Source organism: Psittacula echo (assembly GCF_963264785.1).
Source record: "Psittacula echo genome assembly, chromosome: Z".
In the NCBI taxonomy this organism is placed as follows: Eukaryota; Metazoa; Chordata; class Aves; order Psittaciformes; family Psittacidae; genus Psittacula; species Psittacula echo.
Window position 1 is genome coordinate 20,242,241 of NC_137742.1, and position 12,683 is coordinate 20,254,923.

At 40.3% G+C, this 12,683-nt stretch overlaps 1 protein-coding gene across 1 annotated transcript in view; it reads right to left on the reverse strand.

The window, feature by feature from the left end:
- Positions 1-2,702: 2,702 nt before the first annotated feature.
- The window catches only part of SLC38A9 (solute carrier family 38 member 9), a gene marked incomplete at its 3' end in the record, with an annotated part of 31,861 nt that continues 21,880 nt past the window's right edge, over positions 2,703-12,683 (reverse strand). Inside the window, exons 12-13 of the mRNA XM_080637778.1 lie at positions 4,543-4,632; positions 2,703-2,868 (exon numbers count right to left, since the gene is read on the reverse strand). Coding sequence (XP_080493904.1) covers positions 2,703-2,868; positions 4,543-4,632 — 256 coding nt within the window. The remainder of the gene's footprint in view (positions 2,869-4,542; positions 4,633-12,683) is intronic.

A 12,683-nucleotide genomic window follows, 5' to 3' on the forward strand; every position in this document is an offset into this window, starting at 1 on the left:
ACTTACACATTCCTAAGCTGCTTCTGACACTTGTAAAGATCTCAGTCGCTAGTAGTAAAAGAAATACTTTTTCATAAGAAAACGTACTTCAGGTGATGACAGTGCAATGAAATACTTGTTATCATTTTAATACTTATAAATTTATAATTGAAATCACAGCTGTTAAAGGTCTCTATAAATAAACAGCACAGCAAGAACCTATCTCTGTAACCCAGGGCTCAACCAGGCTTTTAGAAAGGTACTGAATAATTTCCTTCTAAATATTAACTTGGATCATTGCACAGAATGATGACAGGTGGAAAAGAGACAAACAGAAGATGCAATTAAGACACTTCACTGTGAACTTGGGAATTTCTGGTGAACTATTGGATCCTAACAATTTAATTCTGTTAAAATCAATGAACATTTTACTATCTGCTTTAATGACAAGGATTTAACTCATAGAATCATATCCAGATGTAATCTGGAAGGACATGATGAAATTGAAGTACCTGTACTCATCAGGGTTAAGCACTGAATGTATCATAAATAACCACAAGAGCTTTATGTGACTGAGCCAATGATGCTTGAAATCCTGCATCTTTTGTTCTTTCCTTCTGGTGTTTGAGTACTTCTCTATCAAATAACTGTGGAGGTTTTAGCAACATACTACAGTTGTGGAGCTGTAAATTTGTGAAATTTGTGGGAAAGAAGAGGAAGTTTGTGGGGAAGTAAAAAATAAAAATACAGGTTTAACTGGTGAAATACACTGCTGAGATCATTGAGGGAATGCAGCCACCTAGTTACATACAGCAACAACGACTTAGACATCCACGTAAGTATTTTATGGGAAAGGTCAGACCCAGACCCTAAAAAGGAGCTGTGTAGGCCAGTGCTGATGGTCTCAGCACTGCGAGATACATTCACTGTCAGGCAGTGAAAAGGATGGACAGATACACCTTAGACAATTAGGAAACAGAGTGGAAGATGGTAGCATACACAGGGAAAATTACCAGGATGGGGTAAATACTTCTCTGTAATACAGAAGAAATGATGGATATGTTCTCCAATCCTGATCTAAAGGCACAAAAGGTTTCACAACAAAAAAAGAATCTGAATTATTCTACTCTGCAGATAATATTGAAAGCCCATATGATTTTGTATTTCATACAAGCAAAGGACATTTATGCAAATCAGTGTCCTTTACACAGTTTGAAGAGCCTAACTCAAACAGATGTACATTATCACTAAAAAAGTTCACATAATTTCCCATAGAAGCATGGTGATAATCTAGGTTATGCTTTTCATTGTTGTTCTGATGAAAATGCAGACTCTTACCCAGCAATGTAATAATCTTTCTCAGCTCAACTCCTACTTCATAAATATTGCATCATTCCAACTTTTTTCCTCTTTTACTTCTGAATTCAGCATTGCTCAGAGTCCTCTTTCAATTATTCCACATTTGTTGATTATTTTAATACACTGAAATTCTGCACAAAGAGGAGGTTTTACTCTCTCTCTCCAACCACAAAAGATGACATCCCACTAGTGTCTGGTAACTTCATTATTGCATGTTTTGGGTTAAGACTCAGACTCATATACGGTATGTGAAGGAAGGTGCTTACACATGTACACCCTCTCAATTAGCAAACAAGAAGTTAAAAAAAACAAACCCACCCAAACACCAAAAAACCCACAACAAAACCTTTCCTGGATTTTTCCAGCTTCTGTTAGGAATTATTTAAGACTTAAATTATTTTATTTAGTCCACAATTCTGAAGAGTGCTTGCTTTGTCTCTGCTCACATCTAAAACATCTGGAGTAATGTAATGGAAAAGCGTAGTGAGAGACTAGAATAAGACCCTACAAGGGAGGGAGCAACCCTGTGATGAACATTGTATCCAACTTGCATCCATAAAACAACATGCAACTCCTGATAAGGCAACTTCACAGCATGTAAGAGCCGAGTTAACAGAGTTGAAGTGAGGTAAAGCCTGGAATTCTGATTTTAATTGTCGTGTTCTAATTTCTTTCATCCTCCTGACTTTTTTCTTTGTAAGAGCCCAAATAACTTGTGCATATATTGGTTCTGAATAAAACACTGAGACGTGACTTTATTGTTCCTCTTAGCTGGAATTTCCTAGAGGAAAAATATTGCCAAAACAATTTAACAACACATTCAAAATTAAGAGTGCATTTGACCCAAATAACTATAAATGAACCTAAAACAAAACAAAAGAAAAAAAAAAGAATAATTTCTTCCATTTTCCAAACAAAACAGGAAAATAACTGCAACAAAGAGCATTTCAAACAGTCACTAACAATACCGTGAAAGCATGTTTGTTAATAAAGGTAAGCACAGTTCCTTTGGAGAACAGAGGAGTTCTACAGCCCAAGGCTGAAAGCTGTGCATTTGGAGAAGTGTGGTGTAAAAAATTAAAGTATGCGAGCTTCATTAATCTTTGATGTACATTCAACAAAACAAGGGACCTACCTCACTGTTATGTGAAACATTTCACTTCCCATAAGATTGTGTATTTAGAGGAGCAAGACTGGGTTCCTGTCAAGCACCTGAAAGATGTGCTTTGAATTTATTTCAAAGGTGCAGCTTTTCTCAAAATCATATTGAGGACTGTTCGTTCTCATGCATGACAATGTTGCTCAAGGCTGTTGCCAAATGTCACAGTACCACTTGTGACAGCCACAGGGAGAAGGAGGAGTTTTCACAATAGGAATTGCGCAATCAGGTTAGCCAGTCCAAGGAGGATTATAAAGACATGAATGATCAATGCTGGCCACGTCAGCTGCCCAGCACGATGCTGCGAGATCACGTAGATGAGGGATGGATACACGAACACAAAGGCCAGACCACATGTTGCTCCAGAGTATCTGAGGAAAGGGGGAGAGGGCAGATGAGGAAAAAAAGAAAGAAGAATGCTTTGTGTAAACTCTTTATTTCTTGCTGTCATTTCTCCCTCCCCTCAAACCAATGCACAGTTCGGCTGAACAATGACTATCTGCAGTTGCTGAAGATCAATTTCTGTTCCTTGCTGTCCTTCACCAGCATTTAATTGTCCCCCTCTGTGTTGTTCAGCCCCCTGCTCCCCTGTACCTGCACTCTGACACGCCTTTGACATTTCAGTCACATGCCCAGATGCTTCTGTAGACTGATTCCCTATCTTTGACTTAATGTTTCTACTTTGAGGAAATGTGTCAACATGCAACAGAAAAAGATAGGACAGCGCATTCTTTTTTAGGCATCCTTTACTGTTGGAACTGCAAATCTCATTGCACCCAGACATCTGAGGACACATGTTAAAGCTTGTAAGCATAGAAATCCTCCTATGCTCTCATGCTCCTGAATCTGCAACTTTTATTTTAATTTATTTAATGACGTCCCAGCAAACCGGTCTACAGAACCAAAAAGATCAACATGCCCTCCTGGTAACATGATGAACCACAGCAAGTGAAACACGTAACTGTTTCTTTTCTAACTGCTCCCTTGCTTACCAAAACCTCATTATTTTCCCTTACTTTGAGTTTCCACCTAATAAGCTATACTGCAGCCAAATATGCATTATTATTTTATTTCAAATATTTGAACACTGCTTTGAGACAAAGCAATCACAACCATCACAATACAGACTAACCATCTGCAACACAAAACCAGCAAATACCTAAGTTAGGCTGTATCTAGAGAATTTATCAGGTAGAAATTTACTGCTTTAAATGTTTGGTTACTGTGCACAGTGCACACGTTACAGGAGGTAGGGATCAGTTTTGTAAAGAAGAGAAATGTATTGCATGATATTTATTTGGAATGAAGAACCAGAATATCTATATTACTGGAATACAAACGTTTTCACTAAAAGGAAAAGTAGGGGGGGAAAAAAGAAAGAAAAAAGGAAAAAAAACCTTAAAAGTAAGTTATTTTGCTGATCAAGTCAGAACCAAGCCTGTCATTCTGGTTTTATAATTGCAGATTTCTGTATTTTTAAACACCTCCCTCTCCTGGTTGCTGTAGGAAAGATGCAAACCAGGAATGAATAACAATGATTACAAATATGGTGGTGTCAAATGTAGAAAATAAAGGTCCTTACACTGTTTCCTCTACTCTTTATCAATTCTATGCTAACATGGTAAATTTAAGTTATCATTTAGAAGTACAACTTTAATGTCACTTTTCCCTTTGAAGTTACTTATTTTCTTGGATTGCTATTACACACTTCCAAAACAGCTTCAAATGGTCTTAACACAAAGCAAAACCTCAAGAGAAGCCACAAAATAACCAAGCAACTTTTTCCCTGACACCATAATCCTTCACGTGTATAGGTCCTCAGATACAGCCCCAATGTAACCTGGGAAATCATCCCAATCACCTCAGACAGACAGCCATGTGTCACAACTTTAAAAGAGCTAATTGTTTATATCTCCAAAGCATTATTTACAGCTTAAAAAGGTGTAAGCCTCTCAAAACATAAAGATACAAGTACCTGCACTAATACTGTTCCTTTCAACATCAAGAGGCAAACATGCAGCAACACCACAGGCAAATTTACTTACCTTATGATACCTCCTATATTTGGATAAAATATTGCCATTGCCACTCCAGCTCCTACAATTGCTATGTTCAGGATGAGCACATGGAAAATGCTACAAGAAAGTGAGGAAAGAATGTTAAAATCGGTGTTGTATTTATTACAAAATACTGCTAATTATCCTTCATTTACACTAACATTTACCTGGTACGTGGATGGCATTTGCATTTGTATGACTCACTCTATTAAAGCTAAGAAATAGCTCTAGCAGGATTTGATTTCTCTATTAGTTTCACACCAAACATAACATCAACTGAATATTCAGAGTGCCAAACTCTAAATATATGATGTTTTGACTCAAAATATTCTTAAGGAGTAAGTACAATTCTATGTATAATTTGGCAGTTCTTCTGAAAAACACCATACATGGTACTCAGCACTCAAGTCTTTCAGATGGATATTCAAATACCAAAAAACCAATACTGTATAACTTAATTCCCACAAGAAAGAATTAACTTGCTCAGAGAATTATCTGAATTGCTGAAACTGAACTAATGGAAACCAGAAGATATGAAAAGACGCATCAAGCAGAAAACATTACACAGAATTCTAGGGGGGAAATAACACCTTAAAACTTGAACTCTGATGCATTTTGATAGAGGACAAACATTTAGATGTCATTTAATACTTGATCTATGTTCTATTTATGCTGGAATTTTTCACTGAATTTGTTTTTATAAATAATTTTGTGTTGCTTTTAATTTTGTGCTAAGAATAAAAAGCCAGAGATTTTCTGTTCTGCAAAGGCAGCCTTTAATGCATCAGGCAAACTCAGTGTGGCTTTGTACAGAGCTGAGACTCAGGAGAGTATCGCTTTTCTTTAGAGAATATGAAATGCTGGCATATTTTACATAAGGTACAGTCAGGAGATATCATAAAAAACTGATATTTTGGTGACACACCTGTTTCTATGAAGGGAAAAAAGAATTCACACAGAAAAAACAGGTTTTGTTTATTCTGCTGGAGGATTTGATTTCTTAAAATAAACAAAATCTGTAAGCCAATGCTAATTTTTTCCTAACTGTAGAAAGTATCTGGATTATGGACATGCTGCAAACTAACAAGCTTTTCAAAAGCAACACTTCCATGCCTGAAAGGCTGGCTGCCAGCTTGCAAGATAGGAAGAAAGATTAGAGATGTAGGGGAGTCTCATTAAAGTTTAGGGTAATGTAGGCAATTTAAACTCAAAGAAATAATTTAAGTTATGGACTATTTATGTTTGCTTTTTAAAATGAATTTAAAACAGACAAAAATTATATCTTTAATTTTGCACATGACATTTTAACAGTGGTACAAGAGACTGAAGATAACAGCGGGAATACAGTAGCTGAAACTAAGAAAAACATAGCTGTATATAAACCTGGTAAACTCTCAAGAATAAAGATATAAAATCCCAAGAATCAGACTTATTAAAGAAGAAGGTTTACTGCTTCTCAGTATTGGTAAGGAAAGCCAATTCACTAAACTGTTCACAAAAAAAGGTGCTATTAAAAATTACTTCCTCTCTCCCCACACATACAGCAGGTTGCAGATCTTACAGACAGCACAACTGAAACCAAATATTTATGAACACAGAAAATAACAGCACTTTTTTCTTTTCTGATATTAAGTTTTTAGGAAGAAGGATTAAAAAGAATGCAGGCTTAGTAATTTGCTTTGCAAATTTAGGTAAGTTCAGACTATTTTAGCAGAAACCCTGTAAAACGCCTGAAGTATTTCATTCTAGTATGTTTTGAAGCAGAAAAAGTGATTTTGTAGTTCAAAGTTGTTGCTCTTTAGAAAATTAATTCTAGCTTCTTATAACTGCAAAAGCAGAAGTGGGGTGTGTGTGTTTGGTGTGAAATGAAACATTTCAACCTCTTGATCTGGGAAAAAGTACTTGGGTTGGGAGGAATGTGTTTTGGCTCAACTCAAAACAATGCTCAAGATGCTGAGCATCCAAAACAATTCCGTACTTGCAGAGCCCTGCTTTGCAGTTTTAATTGTTACAATTAAACAAGTCCTCAAGAATAAAGCCAAAATCAGAAAACCTGAAAAGGACTTAAATCAGGACAAAAGGTTACACTGTGTTTCTTCCTTGGAATATTCTTGCTTCTTTTTCTACCTTTTGGAAACAGCCCCAGTTGTAGCCATGTTATTGGACAACAAATTGCAAACCGTTTCTTTTACCTTTGCAGATATTCATTCCAAGACAGGAAAAAGCCTCATTCTTAATGGAGAGAAAAGCATTATCATTTATCAAAACTGTCCTTCCAAATAAAGAAGAATCTGATATCTAGGGCTACTGGTAGCTGTATTATTTAAGATAGCATTTTTCTTAAGACGGTATGTCTCATGCAGGTGTGCCGCATAAGGAAAAAGGCTTTCCCATACCCCATGACATTTAACAAGTTTTAAATTGCTCAATTTTAGCCTGACACTGGCTTATGGTACAATTAATGGTACTATTACACACTGCAAAAGTGCAGTTAGAAAAACAGTATTTTGTGAGAATAACGATACCTCTATTACAGCTGTAGGAAGTAAAGTAGATGATATTAGAGATCAGGGGAGACTTGGGCCCTTTTTACCTAACCTTCCTGTTTGCACACAGCTGTTTTCTAAGCAGCATAACTTTCTTTCTCATGGTCACAGGCTGCAGAGTTGGTGGCCCGCCGATGCCAGGGCTCGACTGCCCCCCTGGGCAGCCTAATGAGGTTTGGTGCTCTGAGGCACAGGTTGGATTGCCTTAAGGATGCTGTGATTTGCAAAAGAGGCCTACTACAATCCACGTGCACTCTGTCTTGTACATTCAGTCCTCAGTCTCAATATTCTCAGTTGGGCAGAGGAAGACTCTAGCTCTTTGCTATGAAAGGAATCACTGCTCACCTGCAAAAATCCAGCAACACCCACAAAAAGCATAGCAGAGAGGAGGGAAAAGTAAATAAAGATCTCCTCTAAGCCTCTTTTTTACCCCATTGCAAGGTTAACATTTCAGATTGACAAAGTCAAGAAACAACCGGGTATGTCAGAAAATCACTACAAGGCTTGCTCTATCAAGTTCTGTCCTGTGGAAGCGATAGTTAAAATTAAGCCACTGAACAACGGTGACCACATATATCAAATTAACTTCAGGTTCGTCAAAGTAAGAATCATATTTAAAACTGTGAAACCAAACTCTAGGGCAGGAGATGTTTAAAGAAAGAAACTGATTGTAAATCCTCTCAGGTCAGATGCAAGGAAATTGGAAGTGCTGGACTCAGCATGCAGTCATACACAATAAGGGAAAAGGGAAACAGGAAAGCAAGGAGAAAAGAGAAACAGGATCATTTAAGTAAAAATTTTTGAAAGATTACTGTGTCTAAAACCGCATTTTCTTCTTCACTCAAGTGCCATTGGGCAAAAATACTATGAATTAGAGCAGTTAAGAAGCAAGGTGAAGAGCTAGGTGAAGAGCAGATAACTAAAGACCCATGCAAACAGCAGAAATCTAATTACATCAGAAGACACACATCTGTGGGAGAACTGGCAGGTCTGCTGGGCTACCATGGAGTAAAGGGAGGACAATCTTTAAGGAAAACCAAATGACTTCTGTCCATCAGCTTATTTAACATCTGAAAACAGGAAAGATGTCAAAAAGTTCTAAAATCTGATCAGATGACTATGCAAAGCATTTTATGTGCAGCACGTAATTAACCAAGGGAATCTCTGTCACAAATATCATCGTAGCTAAGAGTCAGTAACAATAATAAAAAAAATAGCATTCTGTACACCTAAGATCTAAAGTCACGTAAGAAACAGCAGATAAACAACATGTCTTTGGCCCTATGTCACCCATTAAATGATGCCATTGCAAACATATCTCACTTTAGAAATTAATTTCCCAATACACAGCATTTTGGCTTTCCTTTACAAAACCAGGGAGAGAACAGAATGAGCAATTCCTTGGGTTTTATCCCAGTACGTCACTTGCTATGTTGTAGTCTGTACACTAGCATAGATTTTGCAAAATGAGAGAAGGAATTGAGATGCTTTCTCTTGTCTCTGAATCTTCTGTAGGAAGCACAGAAAGGCTGAAGATGTCAGAAGATTTCTGTGCCAGCATGTCTATGCGTGTATTTGTTTTCAAGACAAGAACAGACATAGAGAAGTAGCTTTTACTGACAGAACCTGATATCTCACTAGGGACATAACTCTCACCTCTGAGCCTGCCAAGGTCATGGAGCAGATCCTCCTGGAAACTACGCTAAAGGCACATGGAAAATAAGGTCATCGTTAGTGACAGCCAAAATGGCTTCACTACAGGCAAATCCTGCCTGACCAATTTGGTGGCTTTCTACGAAGGGGCTACAGAACTGATGGATAGGGGCAAAGCAGCTGACGTTGTCTACATGGACTTGTGCAAATCATTTGACACTGTCCCACATGATATCCTTATCTCTAAATTGGAGAGACATCAATTTGATAGAGGGATCGCCCAGTGCATAAGGAATTGGCTGGATGGCCACACACAGAGTTGTGGTCAATGGCTCAGTGTCCAATTGGAGACCAGTAACGAGTGGTGTCCCTCAGGGATCGGTGTTGGGACCGGTCTTGTTCAACATCTTTGTCGGTGACATGGACAGTGGGATTGAGTGCGCCCTCAGCAAGTTTGCCGATGACACCGAGCTGTGTGGTTCGGTTGATACACTGGAGGGAAGGGATGCCATCCAGAGGGACCTCGACACTCCTGAGAGGTGGCCAATGCCAATCTCATGAAGTTCAACCAAGCCACATGCAAGTCCTACACCTGGGTTGGAGCAATTCCAGGCACAGCTACAGGTTGGGCAGAGAAGAGATTCAGAGCAGCCCTGAAGGGAAGGACTTGGGGGTGTTGGTTGATGAGAAAAGGAACATGAGCCAGCTTCATGGGGCTACGAATTGATGGACAGGGGTAGAGCAGTTGACATCATCTACCTGGACTTGTGCAAAGCATTCGACAATGTCCCACATGACATCCTTGTCTCTAAATTGGAGAGACATCAATTTGATGGGTGGACCACTCGGTGGATAAAGAACTGGCTGGCTGGCTGCATGCAAAGAGTTGTGGTCAACGGCTCAATGTCCGGCTGGAGACCGGTAATGAGTGGTGTCCCTCAGGGATCGGTGTTGGGACCGGTCTTGTTCAACATCTTTGTCGGTGACATGGACAGTGGGATTGAGTGCGCCCTCAGCAAGTTTGCCGATGACACCAAGCTGTGTGGTTCAGTTGATACACTGGAGGGAAGGGATGCCATCCAGAGGGACCTCGACACGCTTGTGAGGTGGGCTGATGCCAACCTTATGAAGTTTAACAATGCCAAGTGCAAGGTCCTACACCTGGGTTGGAGCAATCCCAGGCACAGCTACAGGTTGGGCAGAGAAGAGATTCAGAGCAGCCCTGCAGAGAAGGACTTGGCAGTGTTGGTCGATGAGAAAATGAACATGAGCCGGCTTCAGTGTGCGCTCGCAGCCCAGAAAGCCAACCGTATCCTGGGCTGCATCAAAAGGAGCGTGACCAGCAGGTCAAAGGAGGTGATCCTGCCCCTCTACTCTGCTCTCATGAGACCTCACTTGGACTATTGTGTGCAGTTCTGGTGTCCGCAACATAAAAAGGACATGGAACTGTTGGAACAAGTCCAGAGGAGGGCCACGAGGATGATCAGGGGACTGGAGCACCTCCCGTATGGAGACAGGCTGAGAAAGTTGGGGCTGTTCAGCCTGGAGAAGAGAAGGCTGCATGGAGACCTCATAGCAGCCTTCCAGTATCTGAAGGGGGCCTGCAAGGATGCTGGGGAGGGACTATTCATCAGGGACTGTAGTGACAGGACAAGGGGTAATGGGTTCAAACTTAAACAGGGGAAGTTTAGATTGGATATAAGGAAGAAATTCTTTACTGAGAGGGTGGTGAGGCACTGGAATGGGTTGCCCAGGCAAGTTTTGAATGCTCCATCCCTGGAAGTGTTCAAGGCCAGGTTAGACAAAGCCTTGGGTGGCATGGTTTAGTGTGGGGTGTCCCTGCCCATGGCAGGGGGGTTGGAACTAGATAATCTTAAGGTCCTTTCCAACCCTAACTATTCTATAATTCTATGATTCAGTGTGCGCTCGCAGCCCAGAAAGCCAACCGTATCCTGGGCTGCATCAAGAGGAGCGTGACCAGCAGGTCGAAGGAGGTGATCCTGCCCCTCTACTCTGCTCTCATGAGACCCCACTTGGAGTTCTGCATTCAGCTCTGAGGTCCCCAACATAAGAAGGACATGCAACTGCTTGAGCAAGTCCAGAGGAGGCCATGAAGATGCTCTGAGGGCTGGAACCCCACTCCTATGAAGACAGGCTGAGAGTTGGGCTTGTTCAGCCTGGAGAAGGCCTTGGGGAGGCTATAGAGCAGGTTTCAGTGCCTAAAGGGGCCAACAAGTAATCTTGAGAGGGACTTTTTACAAGAGCCTGCAGTGACAGGACAAGAGGGAATGGCTTTAAACTGACAGAGGGGAGATGGAGATTAGATATATAGGAAGAAATCCTTTACTGTGAGGGTGCTGAGGCACTGGCACAGGTTACCCAGAGAAGCTGTGGCTGTCCCATCCCTGGCAGTGGTCAAGGCCAGGGTGGACGGGGCTTGGAGCAACCTGGTCTAGTGGAAGGTGTCTCTGCCCATGGCAGGGAGGTTGGAACTGGATGATCTTTAAGGTCCCTTCCAACCGAAACCATTCTATGTATTTCAGCAGCTGGTAAAAATGAACTAGCCCATCCTTATGATGTTAAATCCAGAAACAAAACCAAAGCAAACCACCTCAAAACCTTTCTGTAAAAAACTGAGCACTATCGGCTAGAAAAGGCTGAGCTGGAAAGCTGCAAATGTAATTGAACAAAACAGAAAAGTGCTTCGTGTTGAGTTGTACCAGTTGGTCCCCATTGCATAGGAAAACTAAGGGATGGCCTTGCTAGTTGTAAATGCAGAGAAGCCAGAGCCTAGGAGGTTAGCTGAATGATTTCTGGACTGTATTTAAGGTACCTGGGATACTAGAGAGGGAGACACAGCCAGACAGCCAGAATATACTATCTTATCACTATAGATTGGAGAGATTTAAGTGGCTCCATAGAAACCATTTTTGACTTCTCAGAAACCCTAAATACCTCCGTATGAGGAGTCTAAAAAAAAAAAAAAAAAAGAAAAAAAAAAGAGTGAAGCTACCCACAGGATGTCCTGGAGACAAGAACCAAAAGAACCAGGGAAGTATTTGCATCATCACATTCGTCATACGATGAAGCCTTAAAACAGCAAGCTGGAATTAACCTGAGAAGAGACTGGTATGAAGCTGTAGGGAAATGAAAACCATTCTGATCAGGGAGTAACTGGAGGGAGGAGATAGGAAGAGGCACATCCACATAATATATAGGACATGGCTATTTCCCAGTGGCTGTGAAATCCATGTTTAGCACTTAAATCAATGGCCTTGTTTCCAACTGTAACTTGTAGCAGTTCCTAAAAATCTCTTCAACGCTGAACTGCATGCAATTTAGCATCAAAAAAAGTAGGCTCTTATTTCACTGCCTAATTTTAGGCATACAATTTCTAGACCTTCTTATATCTATTTTAGGACCCACAAGAAACCTGAAACTCGGAACAATGTTTTCCGAGACCTGTAGGCTACTGCTGATGCCACAGAGCAAATACACATTTCTTCCTGGGATATTTTTTTTCCTTTCCTTCGTCAACAGTAATTCACAACATAAAATAAGAAACTTGGAAATAAATGCCAAATTGGCTGTGACAAATTCAGACAATACTCCAAATATAAATGTCCCAGGTTTTATTTAAATGACCCCAAAACAACAAAACTAAAATTGAGATCTGGATCAGCTCTTTCCCTGGAGTTCATGCAGTGTACAAATGCAGAGGTGTGGCTCATCTCTGAAATTAGCATGTGAAAAGCTATTTTTATAAGCATAGCAGCAGCCAAGATAACACAGCTAACAACTCACTTAGCTATTAGCTGTGTATGAAAATAGATGGATGATTACTAGTTACGCACAATCAAAACACATATTACACCCTGAGAGGTTAATAACCAGAGTGTATGTGCTTCACAGCATAAAGGCTGCTTGATG